Source organism: Gossypium hirsutum, chromosome A11 (genome assembly GCF_007990345.1).
Source record: "Gossypium hirsutum isolate 1008001.06 chromosome A11, Gossypium_hirsutum_v2.1, whole genome shotgun sequence".
Classification (NCBI taxonomy): Eukaryota; Viridiplantae; Streptophyta; class Magnoliopsida; order Malvales; family Malvaceae; genus Gossypium; species Gossypium hirsutum.
The window spans coordinates 4,335,041-4,353,905 of NC_053434.1; the positions used below are offsets into that span (position 1 = coordinate 4,335,041).

Sequence of the window (18,865 nt, forward strand, 5' to 3'; positions counted from 1 at the left end):
ATTATTATATTTTATAGTTTTTTGAATTAATTATATTTTATATACCTTTTATTTATTTTTATTATTTTTAGATTTAATTATTTTTTCCCCTTGTAGTTCAAAATAAGAACGAAAGAATTAGAGCATAAAACAAGAGATGGTAAAAATAAGTCTTTTCACTCCATTGGACCATATTAGTGATAGAACATATTTTAAGTTCAAAATTATATTTTTTTTTATTTGACGGAGCGCCACAATAAAAACTCAACATTTAAGGATTCGAGATAAAAAAAATTTTGGATAAAGGTAAGAGTAAGAGTTTATATGGAGACAAAAAAAAAAAACACTCTCACACCAAGAGAAACTTCAAGGCAGGGGCTATAGTCCCCTCTAAAATGAAAAATTTCTCTTTAATTCTTTAGTTTAGCCTCTAAAATGATAAAATTTTAATTTCATCTTTCTAAAAACTATAAAGATTAATTTAGCTAATATAATGATGAAATTGTAATTTAGTTATTATAAAAATATTTAACTTAGTTTCAACTCGTATAAAAAAATTTTAGCTTCGTCCCTACTTCAATTTTCAAAAAACAAGAAGAAAATTATATCAAAATAACTCCATCCAAATTCTTCATCTATTTTCTTTATAGATTATTTCTTTTTACTATTTTTATCGATGCAAGACTGTCTTGAATATCTTTTGTGATGTTTTCTTAACTTAAGATAAATTAAACTAATTATTTATTCAATTTAAGCATATTTAATCTGCCTGTATGGTGAGTGACAATATGTATTAATTTGATAACCTTAATTTATTTTGAAAAAGAAAATTAAGGTTGAGATCTAGACTAAACAAATTAGTATTAACTCTAGCTACACTAATGAACAAGTTAATCTGTGGCTAAAGTGGGAATATGTCCCATACCCTAATTAACTCGATAGGTTTGTTCTTAATGACTTAATTCAATTAGCCTAACATAAGAATATAACTAGTGGGAGAAAGAGATTGACTTAACTAGTTGCTTGAAAGTTCTAATTAATGCCATTAAATCTTAGATTAGTAATTACATACATTGAATAATTGAATGAGAGATAGTTGATTAATTATATTAAGTGAAGTTTCTAAGTTCATAAAATTGATTGAGACATTGTCTTAATTATGTAAAATCTTTATAATTTGCTTAGTTTAATATTTTAATAATAATTAGAATTAAGTTTATTGATTTGGATGAGATAAATGTGTAATTATTGGCACTAACCAACTTAGAAATTGGTGTTTGTCTTATCATTATGTTACTTGAGTGATACATTAATTGGCACATACAATTTGGGTCATCAACTATCCTGGTGCCAAGAGATTATTGGGAGATTCTCCTAATGCCAATATTTTTGGTAGCTATGTTGTGTGCTATATACGTAAGAGTCGACAATGCCAAATATTCGTGAATTGCAGGAAAAGATGATGGTTGTTTCACTGTTGGGAATGCAGTGCGTGTCTTTTAAAAGATATTGGATAAGTATAGTAAATACTGAAACCTCAGGTATTCTCCCAACCAAAACATCATTATGATGAAGTTGGTGAGTTCACTAAAATCGAAGTCGAAGTTAAACCCAGGCTGAACTCAATATTGAAGCCCCACATATATGATCCAAAGCTAAAACACAATACAACAATTGTAGTTCTAATGACTCACAATCATCTTACATCACCACATTCGTAAATATGAATTTCTTAAATATATCGAAGAATGTATGGTTTGAATTTTCCTTTATTTAAAGATAATAATAAGCTTACAGTTGGCCAAGTCTCTCTATAGGAAGAGGTTGTCAGTAAAAGAATTGAGAACTAAAATAATTTAGCGGTCATCATTCAATTAAATCAAGTGAACAAATTTTAAATTAATTAAATTGAGGAGTTTTATTTTATCATCTTAATTCGATTTGAAATTTTTCGAATCGAGTTGTGTGAAATAAAATTCGAATCAACTGAAATTTTTTAAGTTAAATTAAAAAATTAAACATGTCAAATAAAAATTTCATTACAGTATAATTAATTCAAACATAAATTTGAAACCATATATATTTGAAAATTTTTTCAAAGAAAAATAAAAGAATACTTTAATATAATAAACTTGAATCATTAATTCTTATTTAATTTCCCAAAATTATTATTCTAGAAAATTTTTAATTTTTTAACTTTCTTTTGAATTTTTTAAATTTTTTTAAAAATAATTTGAATTTAAAAAAATATTTTTTTATTTTTTGTAATTTTTTATTGAGATAGACTGATTTGCTCATTTTTAAATTTGACAATTACCAAAATGATATTTATACTAATCTGTTATTTAAATTATTCGAATTATAAAATTCAGTTCGATTCAAACTTGAATTACTTATTTAAATTAACTCGAATAATTTGATTCAATTAACTTAAATTTTTTTAAATAAATTAAATTTTATTCACATATAAATTCATGAAGTCCAGGGTGAACGTATATACTTGTAAATGCATTAAATACAATATTGATGCAGGCCATCAGTGTAAGGTTTGTCACTGACCAACATATTTTCCATATTTGCTACCAATTCTAAGATAGGATACGAAGTACCTACCTTTTCTACGACAAAGACTGTTGTCTTGTCTAATCCCTGCTAATTTACTTCATTTTCATGCGCAACATTTATGTCCTGCTACGGAGCGCAGTATTTTCTATCAGCAGATATGATAGGGGCACAGCTTCAATACCGCAAAATATGTGACGGACACACTAATTAATAATATGAAAATAAGATTAATGACAGTTGGAAACATAGCCGTCTAATTTTATAAATTTAATCCTCATTTATTTTCATTTTATTAGCACTTAAATTTATAATTTTTTATCAAATCACCTTAAAATAAAGGAAAATTTTAATATTTTTAATTTTATTGAAATTATATGTATACAAATTTCCGTGTAAATAATATATTATCATTTAATTAATTTTTAAAAATTTTAAAATTCAAAAGGATTATAAAAAGTATATCCAAAAATTTTGTAAATTTTAATTAAATATTAACCTGTCACGTTGTGATAATTCACATGTATGCTACATTAATATTAACAAATCATGTGAAATGCTAATTTTCTATTCCCTACTGTGTGATCAATAACAAATCAACTTAAATAACAAAAATAAAAATAAAAAACAAATCCAGTGGATGAATTATACGAAACGGCTGCGTTACATGTTTAACCTGTTGTGGCGGACTTAGATTACCTTTTTAAAAAGGGGAAAAAAAATCCAACGGCTATTGTATGTGAAACGAACCTTTAAATTCCGTAACCGCACAATCACATTCCCGGATTCATTTCAAAAACTCCCCCTTTCAAGCAAACCCTATAATCTTACATAGAGAAGAAGAAGAAGAAAGAAGGCTTTGGCACTCAACAAAGCATGCTTAACAATTATCCTTAGTTTTCTTGGAATCCCACTTTCAGGTTTTCTTCTTTACTTTCATTACTATTATATTTTTCATGGGTTTTTTTTAGTTACCTTATCCTTGCAAGTTGCAACTTTTTTTCTGACTCTGTCTCGGCTAACATGGTGAATTTAGATTGCAGAAGAATCATTTTAAAAGGAAAACACTGAGAAATCTGTACGAGTTCATCCAAACAAGGTTTTTTTTTTCTTTCTAATTTCTCTTCCTTTCTGATGTTTATTTTCTTTTTCCCGGGAGAAAAAAAGATTTACATTTTCTATTTCTTCATTGTTTTTTCTTTTTCAGGAGGGTTATATTGCAAAGTTCTTGCAAAGATGAATGATCTAATGACAAAGTCTTTCTTAAGTTATGTGGAACTGAAGAAACAAGCAGAGAAAGACTTGGAATCGGAGCTTGATGTCGAGAAAGGCTTTGGGAGACTCAACCCTACTGATGAAACGAACCTATCTAAGTTCTTCCAAGAAGTGGCATCAATCAAGATAACAATGGAAGAGATTACCAATCTCGTGTTTGATCTTCAAACCCTTAACGAAGACACTAAGTCCACTCACAGCGCTAAAGTTGTTCGAGGGTTAAGAGACAGGATGGAATCCGACACGGTTTCCATTCTCAGAAAAGCAAAGATCGTCAAGGCAAGGCTTGAATCACTCGACAAATCCAATGCAAACAACAGAAGATTATCGGAGGCATATAAAGAAGGGACATATGTTGATCGAACCAGGATATCTGTAACCAATGGCTTAAGGGCTAACCTTAAGCAAATGATGAATGATTTTCAAGCCTTGAGAGAGAAGATTTTATCAGACCATAAAGAAGACCTCAAGAGAAGATACTATACTGCAACCGGAGAGTTCCCGACCGAAGTCATGCTCGAAAAGGCGGTTTTCGGCAGCGAAAACGATCGGTTTTCGTTGAAGGAGACAGTCGAAATGGATTTGAAGAACAAGGAAAGGCATGAAGCAGTGATGGACATTCAACGAAGCTTGCAAAGGCTGCATCAAGTGTTCTTGGACATGGCTGTTCTGGTGGAGACACAAGGGGAGAAAATGGATGATATTGAAGAAAACGTGGCCAATGCAGGTAATTTCATCAGTGGTGGAACCAATAACCTTCATTATGCAAATCAAATGAAGAAGAAGAAAGCATGGGTTTTTTGGGTTTGGGGTGTTATCGTTATCATACTTGTGGTTTGCGTCATTTCGATGTTAGCTTCTTGAGAAGTACAAGATTAAGCGATAGTTCTTTTTTAATGTTTCATAAAGCGAGTGATATGAACTCTTTGATCCCATTGTCTAACATTAATGGGACATCACAATTGGTTTATTTTGGTGGGTTTCGGCATTTTGAATATTTCATTTGGATTCTGTTTTTTTTTTGTTAAATGCACTTGAAGATTTTATACGATTGTTTGGAAGAGACATCAACTGGTAAAAATATCATTCTAGTCCCTTTTAGTTTAGAGACTGAGCTAATTGATCCCTCTTAAAGAAAATAGAGTAATTTAATCCCTCTCAATTTCGAAAGTGAGTATCTAAGGAATAATTAATCACAATATTAATATTTTTCGTTGATTGTACATATTTTTATTACTATAATAATGAAATTTTCTTTCGATGTTTATATATTGTAAGTGTTAACATAATGTGTAAATATTGTTGCAGGTTAAATTTACTAAATTAAAAAAGTAAAATAACAAAGCATGTAAATGTCGTGAGTTAAATTTGTTAAATCAAAGATCAAATTGACGAAATGCGTAAATATTGAAGACTAAATTTATTATGATACCAATAAAAAGTATCTACAATTTTCAAAAACATAAACATTGTCATCATTAATTATCCTTCACTCACTTTTGAAATCCACATTAATTAAATTGTTGTGATTTTTTAAAAAGAGACTAATTTGTTTAAAATTAAAATTGAGAGGGACTAGAGTGATGTTTTTACCTTGTTTACACAAAACTAGCAAGAAAGAATCATATATATGGGTAGGGGTGTTCAAAAGTTAACTAATCGGTTCACTTAATTGGATTAGTATAAACCGAATTAATTGAACTTTTGAATTCTTTAACCATTGACCGAATCGAATTTAAAAAAAATTAACTGAACCAAAATATTTCAGTTAATTCGATCAATTAATCGAATTCACCGAAATTTATATTTTTTTATTAAAACAAGTATAAAACATATAAAAAATAAATTGATAATGTTCATTTAACCGGATTAGTCAAATTAACTGAACTAGTATTAGCCTAATACATATAATATTTAATATTATTTATTAAGTTTGATTAATTCTGTTAATTACTTGATTTCGAATTGAATTAACCGTTAATCAAAATTTTAAAAAACTTTTAACAAACCTCCTACCGAACTAGATCAATTAATCTATTGATCAACCAAATTAAATTAGTTTAATCAATCAATTTAATTTTAACCGAAGTTTGAATACTCGTAAGAGGGAATGGAGGGTATGAAGCAGATTAGGTAGAAAATGGGAAAGGATTGTGTTATAATTATATTTAAAATGTTATAGTTTATATAAAATTTAATATATTTTTATTATGTAACATAATATTTTTAAATTTATATTCTATGTCAATTTATTATTTGTAAAATAGTATGTATATCTGGGAAAATAGAAATTTCATTTTAAAACATTAAAAAGGTCGGTTGTCAAATACTAATCGTGTGGGTAGAAAAAGACGTATCTCCGCAAATACCTGATTGATTGCCATGTGTCTTCATCTACACGCTTTTTTCACTCAGTACAAGTGACAAAAATGTGAAATAATAATTAATCCTTAAATTAATAATTAATAAATAATAAAAATCACTTTTTAACGGACCTTAATTAAAAGAAACATCAAACAAATAAATTATATTTATTTTATTAATTTATTCTAAAACCAGAAATTAATTTTTTTAAAATATTATATATAAAAAACTTTGGATCCCCTTTAAGTGAAAGAGAGCTCTGGTCTTAAAAAGAGCAGGAGGGAGTTAGTTTTGGCTTCTGATCTGCGGAATAAAACGGTGTTGATGGCTGCGGCGGTGACCGGGAGGATTGAACGTCGGCGTTAACGCTGACTGTATCGGTCACACCGGCGTTACCAATGACGTGGCCATCTTAAGATTCCAGCCAAAAAAAAGAAAAGTTGGCGCTTTCTTTTTCTAATACTGAAAACCTTCTTAATTATTTATTTCATTCTGATCTGATCTTTGTTTTTGGTTTGTGGTGTTGGTTGAACTGTGGGTCCCTAAGAGTGTGTGGGGGGAGTGCATCTGAGCTGGTTCAGTTCTGGGTTGATTTGAACCGGTTTGGCTTAGAGCTGGTTTCCTCCTTTTCTCGCAATCCTGCTTTCAGCTTTTCTGGGTTGGTGATTCAGGTAAAAAAGGAAACTCATTTTTTTGTACGTTTTATTTTATTTCATTTATTGGTTGTTGATCTTTGGGCTTTCTTTCTTTTTTGGTTTTGGGTGTTAATTATGACTCAAGTTTTAATATTTTTAATTATGGAGTTTGATTTGATAAAAAAAATTGTTTTAGTGGAACTGGGAACCTGAGATTTGAATAGTAGAGAAATGTTTATTTTTATTCTTTTTTGGTGTTTATATTTGTAGTTGAATATTGAGAGATTGGATTTGGCATGCTTATAAAAGATGTCATTGAAGAGTATTATGCGAGAGTTAAAGGAAATGAAGGAGGGGATTGGGAGCATATCAAAGAGAGGAGGGGAAAGCAAGGTTTGGCGTAGTAGGACTCGATCCCATGTTGCTCCTGATCGAGCACCAACTGAATCTGAATCCGTAGAACAAAGCCCTTGGGCGAACCTACCGCCTGAATTGCTCTTGGATATCATCCAGAGGGTTGAAGAGAGCGAGACAGCTTGGCCTGCTCGAGCCGTTGTAGTATTTTGTGCTGCAGTATGTAGGTCTTGGAGAGAGATTACAAAGGAGATTGTGCAGACTCCTGAGCAATGTGGAAGGCTCACATTTCCCATTTCTTTGAAGCAGGTTGTACTTTTTTCTCTATTGGAAATTATCTCATTTGATTTTGTGGACGGAAGGACTGGTTATTTCGATGTTAGTCTAATTTACTTAGGCCAAAATCTTTGCACTGATATATTTGTTGTTGCATCTTTGTCAAGAACATAATTGCCTATATTTCTATATTGTTGCTTTTTCAATCATGAAATAGATACTGGCTTATAATGGAAGGTTTCATCTTCGTATTATGAACTCCCAAACGCATGCTTATAAGCTAGGTCTAAAGTTTTTCTTTGTGTCTGCTATATACATTCAACAATAGCTCTGATGTCTGTGTACATAAATAATGGAAGTGACTGTTTTTTATCTCACTCTTCCATTTAAAAGGTTGTTTATATATTCTGTTTATGTTTGTGAACAGCCTGGTCCCCATGAGTCCCCGATTCAATGCTATATTAGAAGAGACAGAGCGACTTCGACATATCTTTTGTTCTATGGTCTGGTGCCTTGTAAGTCCTCTTGTCAGTTGTGCCTTTATGCTTCTATTCATCAAATTGGATTCATTGAGGATTTTGTGCTAGGGGAGTCAAAAACTAAGCTTGATATCTTGGGTTTTTAAATAAATTAAGATGCTAATCTCTCTATTTTGATGTGAAGGCTTTGAAACATGGTATAACATTGCATTTCGGTTTTCCTTTTCCCACAGCTGACTTATACTCATTGAATTTGGCTTTGAGTAATCACTGTTACTTAGCTTTGTGGTTATCGTATTTTGTTCTCATTTTTTTAGCCAATTAATAAAGATTTGTTTGGGGTGCCACTTTTATGAAGCTTCCATACATTTTGAGAAGTATAAACTTGTGTTGCTTCTTTCATTTACAGCTGAGGGAGAGAGTGATAAATTACTGTTAGCAGCAAGGAAGGTCAGAAGGGCTACCTGCACGGATTTTGTTATATCTTTGGTTGCTGATGATTTTTCTAGGGCCAGTTATACATATGTTGGTAAACTAAGGCGAGTCTTGCAATTAGATTTCTTATGTTTTTCTGATCGTTCTCTCTTTATAATATCTGTGATGACATGTTGAAATTTCTTTTCAGGTCTAATATTTTTGGTACTAAGTTCACAATACATGACAGTCAACCTCCGTGTGACTCAATAATCCCATCAATTACCCGATCAAGTCGAAGATTCCACTCGAAGCAGGTGTTTCCAAAACTATCTTCATCCAACTATAATATTGGTACCATTACCTATGAGCTCAATGTTCTGCGAACACGAGGACCAAGGAGAATGCATTGCGTTTTGCACTCGATTCCCATTTCTTCAATTCAGGAAGGAGGCACTGCACCAACACCATTAGCGTTCCGCCAATCCTTTGATGAACAACTTTCTCCCTTAATCAGTTCAAAAGGAAAGGAACCGATGACAAACCCCAGCTCCCCTACCCTCCCAGCCACTCCATTACACCCTTTGGGCTCAGGAGAGCCACTAACCCTAAAGAACAAGGCTCCTAGATGGCATGAACAGTTACAGTGCTGGTGCCTTAACTTCAAGGGGCGTGTGACAGTGGCCTCTGTTAAGAATTTCCAGCTTGTTGCTGCTGTTGAGCCATCACATAATGTATCACCTGAAGAGCAAGAGAAGGTAATCTTACAGTTTGGAAAAATCGGCAAAGACATCTTCACCATGGATTATCGATACCCTCTATCTGCTTTCCAAGCCTTTGCAATCTGCCTAAGCAGCTTTGACACCAAACCAGCTTGCGAATGATCAGTGAATTGGTGTTGCCATGGATTAACTCTCCCATGCTTTCAAGCCTTTGCGATCTACCAGAGCTGCTTTCTTCCAAATCCTCCTGTGAATGATATAGCATGTTGGTAAGAAGATACGTGCATCTCTCCTTTGGAATGCTTCCTTATTTTATTACTATCGTCATTTATGTTCCTAATGGAAGCTTTTCTTGAACAGCCATTGCTGGCTAATGCTTAGCTGTTCGGTGCCTGGCATTTCGGATCATGCAATCTGATTTGTATTCTGTTTGAGTCGTATCTTTGAATCAAAACTAAATTAACCGCAAATGCCTATATCTAGTCTTATAGTTAATCTTATTTAGCATGCATGCATATAACCTTGGTAAACTTCAACAATAGATATACAAGGCTATGTTACTTGAATTTGAACATAGTGTCGTCTGACATCAGTATGTTCAAAATTTGTAAGCTTTTTCATGAATTTGAAGGTTTATATTTTCATACCATGTCCGAATGTATCAAACAGAAGCATATCGAGCAGATACAAGGTATCCAAATATCTATAGCCTTTTTCTTGAATAATGGAATCGTCACGTTGTCTAAAGACATTGTGGAAAAAGAAAATCAGGAAAGAACCTAAAAGGGGAGTCTATCTAAGCTAGTTTTAATCTAATTGATACGACAATACTTACTCATTTTCTTCTTCTATCACTAATGATAGATATAAAGCCATCAGCATGTTTTATATTTACTTTCCTAAGAAAACCACGTCTTCTTAGTTCTGAAAAAATATTGGTTGTCTTGAGCAACACCCATAGTTCTTAACTTGGATATATGTTTAGCACAAGTACATAAATGTTCTCTCAATTTCTTCTGTGTTTAGAATGTCTTTGGATGATCATATCTCTATATATTCATGGCCGAATGTGTTGGACTTGGATGCTTCAAAATAATGGCTTGTAACAGCATTAGTTTTCTTCAGTTTAGAACAAGATTCCAGAAATCATATTCGACGTCAGTTTTGACCGAAAAGCAAGCTATTAGATCACATTTTACCATCTCAGAGTGGGGCATGTAATGAATTCCCTAGAGGTAAATTGGAATGGTGGGGTGGAATAAGATTCCTGCAATACATCATTAAAAAAAAAGGGTTTAAATCTAGAATATTGGTGATCAAAGAACTGATGCACTGAAAAAAGAAAGAATCTGTTGTAAAGAATCTGTTGTAAATCACGGTTGAGGTCCATAAACTTCGATCTGGCGGACATGATTATCCCTACCAATCAAGTGATTTGACAAAGCCACGATTTGCAGTATATATGTATTTAAAAGTTCTACTGCAAGACATTACGCCAAGTGTAATTTACCTCGATAATTCATTGTTATATTCACTTGTGTTCTCCGGGTTATAAACTGTTTATATTAACCAAAAGTGCCTAGCAACATAAATCGAACACAATTATTTTCATGAAACTTAAGATACAGGCATATGAAATTCCGGTACATCTCTGTTTTTGGCCCATACTAGGTCTTCAATGGCAGTACTCCACCGTATACGGAATGTAAGGCTTTAAGAGTCCTTGTTCCAAGATGAAAATGGTTGCAGTTGCAGAAATATGATTCAGAGGGATATAACACAACAAAAGGCCATAAATCAAAGCGTTCAATATTAAGGCTTAAAACAATAGGTGGAAATAATTACAACGATGCAGCGAAGGGAAGAGTTGTAACGTACGTCAACAGGCCTGTTGGGAGGGTGTTCACCAACTTCATATGGTTATATCTCCACAAGATTTCGTCATGAAGGCTCCTCGGTCCTTAATAACTTAAGCTGATCAGACTAATTTGAGTTCCAACCCAGCCACTGGCTATTGTCCCTTGCCAACTACTCATCGAACCTACCAATTATCCAAAACTTGCCTAACAACTAAAAGGGCCCATCAATTTTAAAGAACTTAAAAGCGAAGAAAGCATAGGATATGAGTTTATCATCTGTATTACGGGAAACTTCAATTACCTATTAGCTTTACATCAGCCACAGAACAAAATAAGTCGAAGTCATGAAATATTCTGAGGTTTGAGATCGTTTTCTAGTAAGAACAATTCCCTGCATTTGCAGGAAGCAAACCGGGCATTTATATGAGAAAAATGTGGAAGGCAATGATGTTTACCTCGGCAATCCCTGTATACAAACGTGTTCTATTTGTGATCTCTCGACCAATTTGACAACTTACCAGAATCTGATCATAGATAAAAAGAATTACACGAAGAACTTCAGAAGTTGCCAACAGCTGTAAATTCTCAAGAGTTATAGAACCAAAAAATTTATAGCAGATGCATTATACACATATTCAAATCTAAGAAACTAAACCATCAAAATTAGTGTTGGAGCCGGAAAAAATCATTTACCAACTAACTATATTTAGTTATAGTATGAGGATGTTGTAGCCACATTCCGGGAAGTGAACCCTTCCCAGGCAAGGAGAAAGAATATTACCAGGCATAATACTTGTTAACCCCAATGTTAATAAAGAGAATAAAATCCAAGTCTAACCACACTAACTAAATTAAATTTATCTGAAAGTAAGTTTAGGAGGAAAACAACCCCTCTATGAAGGAAATGTTATATGTGGTAATGCACATTTGACCCTAATTATGATGAAAGAGTTATTAAGCATCCAACTTGAAATTATTTGGTTATATGTATAAAACCTAAGCTGAATATGGGATAACGCCACCTTTTTTGTCTCCACTTACGTGATGAGGTTTATTAAACCCATCACCAATATAGTAATCTTCTCTGTATTGGTGAACTGAAAAATATACTTTATGTGTACCCAGTTGGTTACAAATACTTTTTAGAACCAGGTAAAGCTTTTGTAAACAACTCTGCTTGTTGGTCCATAGATCTTATTGACTGTGTACTAATCATACTCCATATAAGTTTGTCTCAAACTTGATGATAATCCCCCTCAATGATTTTGGTTCTTTCATAAACCTCCAGCTTTGAGGTTATAGAAGAAGTATTATAAGAAACATAAAGTATTGTGTCCCACACCCTATCCAAGTTTATGGCTAGTGAGTGACAAGGCGATATCCATGAACTAGACCTACCCGCAGGCTCAGAACCTAACATATAACCCAGAGAGCAGAGACCGTAAGAGAAGAAAGTATACAAACATGCAAATAAGAGGTGGAAAAACACTGCATCCAGTTGGGTTCATCATGGTCTTGATAACGATACAAGAGTACTACTGTTTCTTAACCTCCCTTCTATAATTGATTCATTATATTATCCAAGCGATCCATTATGATATGCGGTTAGATAGGATGGTAAAACTTGATCTATTCAATGGATTTTGAACAGATTCATACCGAATGGGGCAAATTTTTGTTTTTGAACAGTAGATGTAATGCGAAGCAGGATGGGGTGGGTGAATTTTTTTTGAAAAAGAATAATTATGTTAATTACTTCTCGCCCTGTCCCACCCATCATATAAAGTTATCTTTTTACCTTTATATAGGGTGAAAATATAACATTTGAAGAGACGGTGAATTTGACAACGTTTGCACTTGTCCTGCTCTATTGCCATCTCTAAAAGATATTAAAATTGGCTATTAACTTTCTATCATAGACTAGCATGCATGCGAATGAACCCCAAAGTCTGAAGCAAAGAAAGAACATTGAAAGACTCTTTTGCTCCCTCAATCAGATTCACTTGTTATTAACATTTTTTCCTGAGCCATCTGTTCTTTTGTTCAAAAATTCCCTAAGAAAAATGTTCCATGCTTATGCTAGCAGATGTAGACTAGACAAAATTAGTGGATTTACTTTCATTAGCTTCGAACCAAAAGGTTAAGCGTTACTGCTTGATTGACTCATTATTAACAAGTTGGATTAGAATCCTAATATTCAGCCACTAATGAACTTACATCTTGAATTTCTGTATGGGTCTATTGCAGACATCTTCTGTTCTTTGATATGGAATCTAACCACAAAGGAACAGGAAGGCTATCTAGGCATCTTCTTTTGACAATTTCAGTCACTTCTTTAGGTAAATTCAAAGCAGCAGCCACCAAATGAGAACAATTCTATCAAGGTAAAAAATGGGAATCCATCCGTGTTACTTTGGAAGGAAAGCGGAGATATGATTCCAAAATCTTAGACAGATGAGGTAAAATGATAGTGCATATTCGCTCTACATTTAACCCCAAGCCACTATCACCCAACGGTTAGCCCCCACAACTACCCTTCTATTATTATTTGACGCCAAGTAGCCAATAGTAACAACTACTCATACTGTGTAACAAGAAGAAAAAAAACCCTAATTCTTAGTTCTAACTTATGTTATTTGGATTTGGGTGGAAGTGTCAAACAGTATGTGTTCAACACATATATGTTTTTCTTTCCCTAACTTAGAGGTCCCCGTATGATGTCTAAATACGTGTCAAGACCGATATTTCAAGAAAAATGAAATGTTGGAATAATGTAGGTTCTGACTGCCATAGCTTCCAGAACCTTGTTGTCACTTAACCATTGTACAAAAAGGAAATATTGATCGAGTGAGAAGATGCAACTGAGTAACTAAAAAGAGAGTCTATAATTTCTAAGCATGAGCGTAGTAAAGACAATCAGCACATATATGCTTATAGCTAGTTAGCTATAAAAGGATACGAAAACTGGATAAAATTTCCGTACGTTCCTCCTTTAGTCCGGTTGTTAGAAAGCAGTTTCTAGATTTTAACTGCGATACATACACATGATCACAGTTCCACTTGCAACAGGTCTGTTCATCCTACCACTTGCACAGTCGGCTAGCAAGGTTCTAGGTATATGCCGAGATATTATCTTCGGTTGAGAATCCATATGCCTCACTTTTCAAACGGTAATTTATATTTATATATGTATAGATTTTAGTGAGAATTCAGTCCATGTCTTGTTGGGAATAATAGCAAGTGGAAGAATCAATGGTCACAATCTGTGAGCCACGGAGTAAAAAGATTAAAGGCCGCAAATGATAAGATTCATCATCAAGATCTTTCAAGATTTGGTAGCGGTCCAGTAGGGTGCCATTGACAAATAATACAAATTCCCAGTACTATTGACCTTGATTATTTAATGTATTACATGAGGTATGCCGAGTCACAATCTGCTCAGGTTCAGAAAAAATAATGGAATTGAAATCTAAGTTTATCCGTTTGATCCTGAAGGTTCGATCGAATCGAGTGAAAAGTTTTTTAAGTTGACAAGTCAAATTTTATCATATTAACTCGATTTAAAATTTTCTCAAATCGAGTCAAGTGAAATTGTTCAAGTTAAATTAAAAAAAACTAATTTCATATTAGATCCCATAAATTTGAAACAATATATATTTAAAAACTTTTTCAAAGTAAAATAATAAAAAATATTTTAGTATAATAAACTTGAATCATTAATTATCTTATTTAGATCCCAAAAATTATTATTCTAGAAATTTTTTATTTTTTTAACTTTCTTTATATATTTTTTTATAATTTTTAAAAATTTTATAATTTTTAAAAAAATATAAATTTTGAAATTTTTATAAATATTTTGAATTTTAAAAATTATTTTTAAATAATTTTGTAAATTTTGTTAAGAAATACTAATTTGCTAATTTTTAAACTTGACAAGGACCAAAAGAGTATTTATACCAATCTGTTATTCGAATTATTTGAATTATTCTAGTTATTTTAATTGTAAATTCAATTTAATTTGAACTCTAATTCGAGTTGACTCGAATAACTTGATTCGATTAACTCAAAATTAAATTTTTTTCGATTTTTTCAAATTAAACCGAGTTTAGTTCACCTCTAATTCCTACTATTAGCCTAGCCCTAGCTTTAAGGTAGTAAAGTTATGCTGGTTTGCATTTTTTACCCTCCAAGAACATCAAATAATCGCCTTGTTGTCCCGTACATGAATGGTTCATTTTGGTAACAATACAAAATAGATGGATCTTAAGAACACTGAGAACCTAAGTACATGCTGGAAAGATACAGGATCATTGTCAAAAGCTATTAGAAGGTGGATCTGACTTAATCACTGCAGTTTATGATTTATACATGCTCAAGAGGTGATTGCCTAGTTGATCAAAGTAAATAACCATGGTTGTTTGGAAGTTGAGAAGCAACTCTTATTCATGGTATACATTATAACAAATACAATTAATTAGACTTTTGAAGCTTTATTCTTCTGCTTCCCTGGAAGTCTTTATTCAGCTGGACTATATGGCCCTTTGGTTTTATTTATTCTCTAATTATAAGGAGTTGCAGAGATAAAAGCCGGTGAATCAAAACGATTAATTAAGAAAGAATAACAAAAAAGTTTTTATATCTTTCGTCTAGCTATCATGGTTCAGTTGGAACCAACCATTGCACTTAACTGAGAGCTGAGCAAAAAGACCGTTAATTCACACAATAAACAATTATGGCTTTGTATGTATAACTTGAAACACCAAAACGAAACCTTACGAATCAATATGCGCCTTTGGTTTTGCTTCAAAACTCCATATCATTAACTTAAACTTCACCCGTCTTCTTCAGTTTAATAAGCAAGGCACATCATCATCTTTCTTTCACATGAAATTCATCATAACTTCGGCAGCTGCTTCAAGGTTTTGAATTTTCATTTGGGAAAAAGTGAAACACGTATTATTTTATAACACTTCGTTAGAAACATGTCAAAATCAATACTGACGAGCTGTTAATGTCTCTAAAACCCAGTTAGAAGACTAGAACCATTACCCAAGGTTAACTAAGAGTGAAATTATTCTTCACATGCTTGTAACCCAAGAATAAAAGGAAAAAGGAGTGAAATTTTTCTTCACATGCTTGTAACCCAAGAATAAAACGAAAAAGCGACCATGACGAAGTAAATCACTTGCACTTACCAAAAATTCTTAAACTGATCAACTTCGGTTTTATTGACCTTACGTTTCAATTATTCTGATTATCCCTTTTTGTTTTTCTATAATTAATTTTTTATTCCAAAATCCAAAGCAAGAAAGAAAAACTTGCTACAACAGCAAAATAAGGGTAAAGCATAACAAGTTTTAACTATCATGGCTTATACCCCTCTGATGTCCACTTTCATGCTAAAAGAAAATTTATTAATTATGATTAACTAATGCAGCTACTGCTTTGCTAATTGATGCTTCATAACACACAACAGAGGATGAGTTTGCTCCAGCTAATGGTATCTGTATATGATATTTCTTTTCACTGACTAGCAAGCAATAACTAGCATGGCAAATCCCACTTGCCACTGCTAATCAAGGAATACCGTCTGGTTTTAAAATTATAGAGATTGTTTTTTGATACCAATTCTTCTCTTTTTAATTTTTGTTCCTTGTACTACTCCATCTTGTGGTTCCTATGGAGACGGGTCACTTTATACTCTGCCGTTTTGGAGGATATATTCGCCCAACTGGCTCAACCCCACCACACTTTTCCTCCTGCTTATAAGGAGCTTCCTTCATTTCTCCCATACAACTCCTTCAAGTTAAAGTAATTTTCTTTGAGAGAAATAACCCCATCTTTTCCCTTTATACAAGTTTCAATTTATTCACTCTTTCAAATTCAGTAATTGACATAGTTCTCTAATTTTTTAGCCTGTCATTCTGATCCGAAGCTTGTTAAAAAGACCCTCTGTTTTCAGTTGTACTTATTTTCACTTATGTCATCCAATTTTCTCACTAATTCACGTTGCTCTAGCTCTTCCTGGACACCTAAACAAAACAAAACGTTCGAGAAGGCTCTGGCTAAATATGACCAGGACACTCCTGACCGCTGGCACAATGTTGCCAAGGCTGTGGGTGGAAAGTCTGCTGAGGAAGTCAAGCTGCACTATGATGCCCTAGTCAGGGATCTCAAAGACATTGAGTCTGGCCGCTACCCTTATCCATATCCAAGTGGAAGCAACAGCTAAAGCGGTGAGTATAAACAACGGCAATGTGCTCTACTTCGTATTTGCAAGTTATCCACAAACACTTAAATCTCTTCAGTTAATTAAGTGAAGAACCCTGTCATATGCATGAGTTTCACATCCTAAATGCAGTTTTTTTTCTTTATTGTAAGAAATAGCCGAATTCTACGGAGTTCATTCGATAAAACAGTGACTTCTAAGAACTACCAATGAGGGATCCATGAACTATATCCTTATCCTTCTAGCACCACATACCCACAGAAACTCTTACTTAGACATATACCGCCATTCCCGAAGTCCTTAAACATTGATAACTGGAGTCCCTAGTGGATATAAAATAATCTTGAAAATGGGAATAAGAACTCTTTTAAGTCCCTAGTGGATATAAAATCAGATTTTCTTTTTCCTTGGCATTCCAACCATCCAGTTCAACTAGCTGCTTCTCAAATTATCATTTATGTTTGATGTTCTTTTTAGGACAAAACTCCTTGGAACAACTTATCCTGTCTACAAGCCAAAAGGAACTCAATATGAGATTGGTCCTTTACTTTATACCAGTTCAGAAGATTCCCATGTATAATAAAAAAAAGGACCACCTTCTTTTGTTTGATTTTAATAAAGGGCCACTCAAAAAGCACACAACTCAATAGTTCACCATCTTTATTCTTGCTTTCTCAGTCACTTGGAACATTCTTTTATTAAAATTTTATGCATTTTGTCTTTACGCAGGACCAAACCAATTGCTTTCCAACTTATTTGGAAACATTGACTGTATTATTGCCTAAACTGATAATGTTTCTTTTTCCCTTTTCTGGATCGTTTTGGATTCGTTTTCAAGGTTTTCAATGAGCTATGAAAAATCAATAAAATTCCTTTTTCCCATATTCTAACCTATATTCCCCTTGTCTTTCAGGTTCCCAAAGAGTTAAATCCTAAAATGAACAAGAACATGATACTCGCAAAACCAGAGACCTCAGTCGCACAATCGCAGAAATACTAGCGATCTAGCATTGTATGATATTCCCCCAGAAAAAAAGAAAATCCCTACTGTAACAGTATATGCTGCTATTACTATTTTCTGTATTATCACTTTGTATTTTCCTTTGACTTTGTCTAGTTAAATTAAAATGTTAAATATTTATATAGTAATTTACCTTGTCTTTCCAAACACAAAAGCAGTGCCAACGAATCAGTTTATACTAAATTATAAACAAAGCAGGCTACGAAACCGTTGAAGAGAAACGAACCTGCTTAATTTCTGGAAAATCAATCCAATCGAAGAATCCTGTAGATCTAGCAGATAAGATAATAACCTGCAGAATTCAAGAACAAAATTACTACGAAAAAGATGGTAACACTTGAGAATTATTTGTATACATTTCAGTATCAAACATGAAATTGTTATAAATGAAAATTCAAAAGGCTCGGTTCTGAAATTCTACAAATAAAGTGTGGAATACCGACCTGATCGTTATAGAATATCGGGGATTTTTCGACGATTCGTAAAGCGATCCGATTCTCATTTTCCATCGCATAGAAGGAATCTGGTGTATCGTTATGATGAATTTCTAGGGAAAAAGGAGGACAAAAGTCGAAAAAGGAATCCAAATTCAAATGAAATGAAATTGTTTGTGTAAACGTAAATTTGCATTTAAAATAAACGCATGGTTTTAAGGCGGGAACTTGTTTTCCCACACGTTTTCCTGCTTAATAAGAA

General features: G+C 32.9%; 2 protein-coding genes and 1 long non-coding RNA gene across 8 annotated transcripts; all 3 read left to right on the forward strand.

Moving 5' to 3' along the window:
* Window positions 1–3,314: 3,314 nt before the first annotated feature.
* Window positions 3,315–4,786, forward strand: LOC107911249 (syntaxin-112). 4 transcript variants are annotated; one of them, XM_041080664.1, is made up of 3 exons: window positions 3,315–3,461; window positions 3,578–3,640; window positions 3,749–4,786. In XM_041080664.1, the coding sequence occupies exon 3, from the start codon at window positions 3,778–3,780 to the stop codon at window positions 4,678–4,680; it is 903 nt and encodes a 300-aa protein (XP_040936598.1). In that variant the 5' UTR covers window positions 3,315–3,461; window positions 3,578–3,640; window positions 3,749–3,777; the 3' UTR covers window positions 4,681–4,786. The 4 variants fall into 4 exon arrangements, with proteins under 4 accessions (XP_040936598.1, XP_040936600.1, XP_040936599.1 ...); XM_041080666.1 differs by having other exon boundaries at window positions 3,578–3,619; XM_041080665.1 differs by having other exon boundaries at window positions 3,333–3,461; window positions 3,585–3,640.
* Window positions 4,787–6,355: 1,569 nt separating this feature from the next.
* On the forward strand, window positions 6,356–9,704 carry LOC107924186 (tubby-like F-box protein 5). Of its 3 annotated transcripts, none has more exons than XM_041080669.1 (6): window positions 6,425–6,619; window positions 6,728–6,851; window positions 7,086–7,478; window positions 7,873–7,960; window positions 8,334–8,463; window positions 8,550–9,704. In XM_041080669.1, the coding sequence occupies exons 3-6, from the start codon at window positions 7,125–7,127 to the stop codon at window positions 9,220–9,222; spliced, it is 1,245 nt and encodes a 414-aa protein (XP_040936603.1). In that variant the 5' UTR covers window positions 6,425–6,619; window positions 6,728–6,851; window positions 7,086–7,124; the 3' UTR covers window positions 9,223–9,704. The 3 variants fall into 3 exon arrangements, 2 of the variants coding, with proteins under 2 accessions (XP_040936602.1, XP_040936603.1); XR_005904757.1 differs by having other exon boundaries at window positions 6,427–6,851; window positions 8,550–9,329; window positions 9,421–9,704; XM_041080668.1 differs by having other exon boundaries at window positions 6,356–6,851.
* Window positions 9,705–16,163: 6,459 nt separating this feature from the next.
* Window positions 16,164–18,297, forward strand: LOC107912011 (uncharacterized). The gene is made up of 2 exons (XR_005904758.1): window positions 16,164–17,155; window positions 18,062–18,297. It is a non-coding gene; the product is annotated as an uncharacterized lncRNA (long non-coding RNA).
* Window positions 18,298–18,865: the final 568 nt, after the last annotated feature.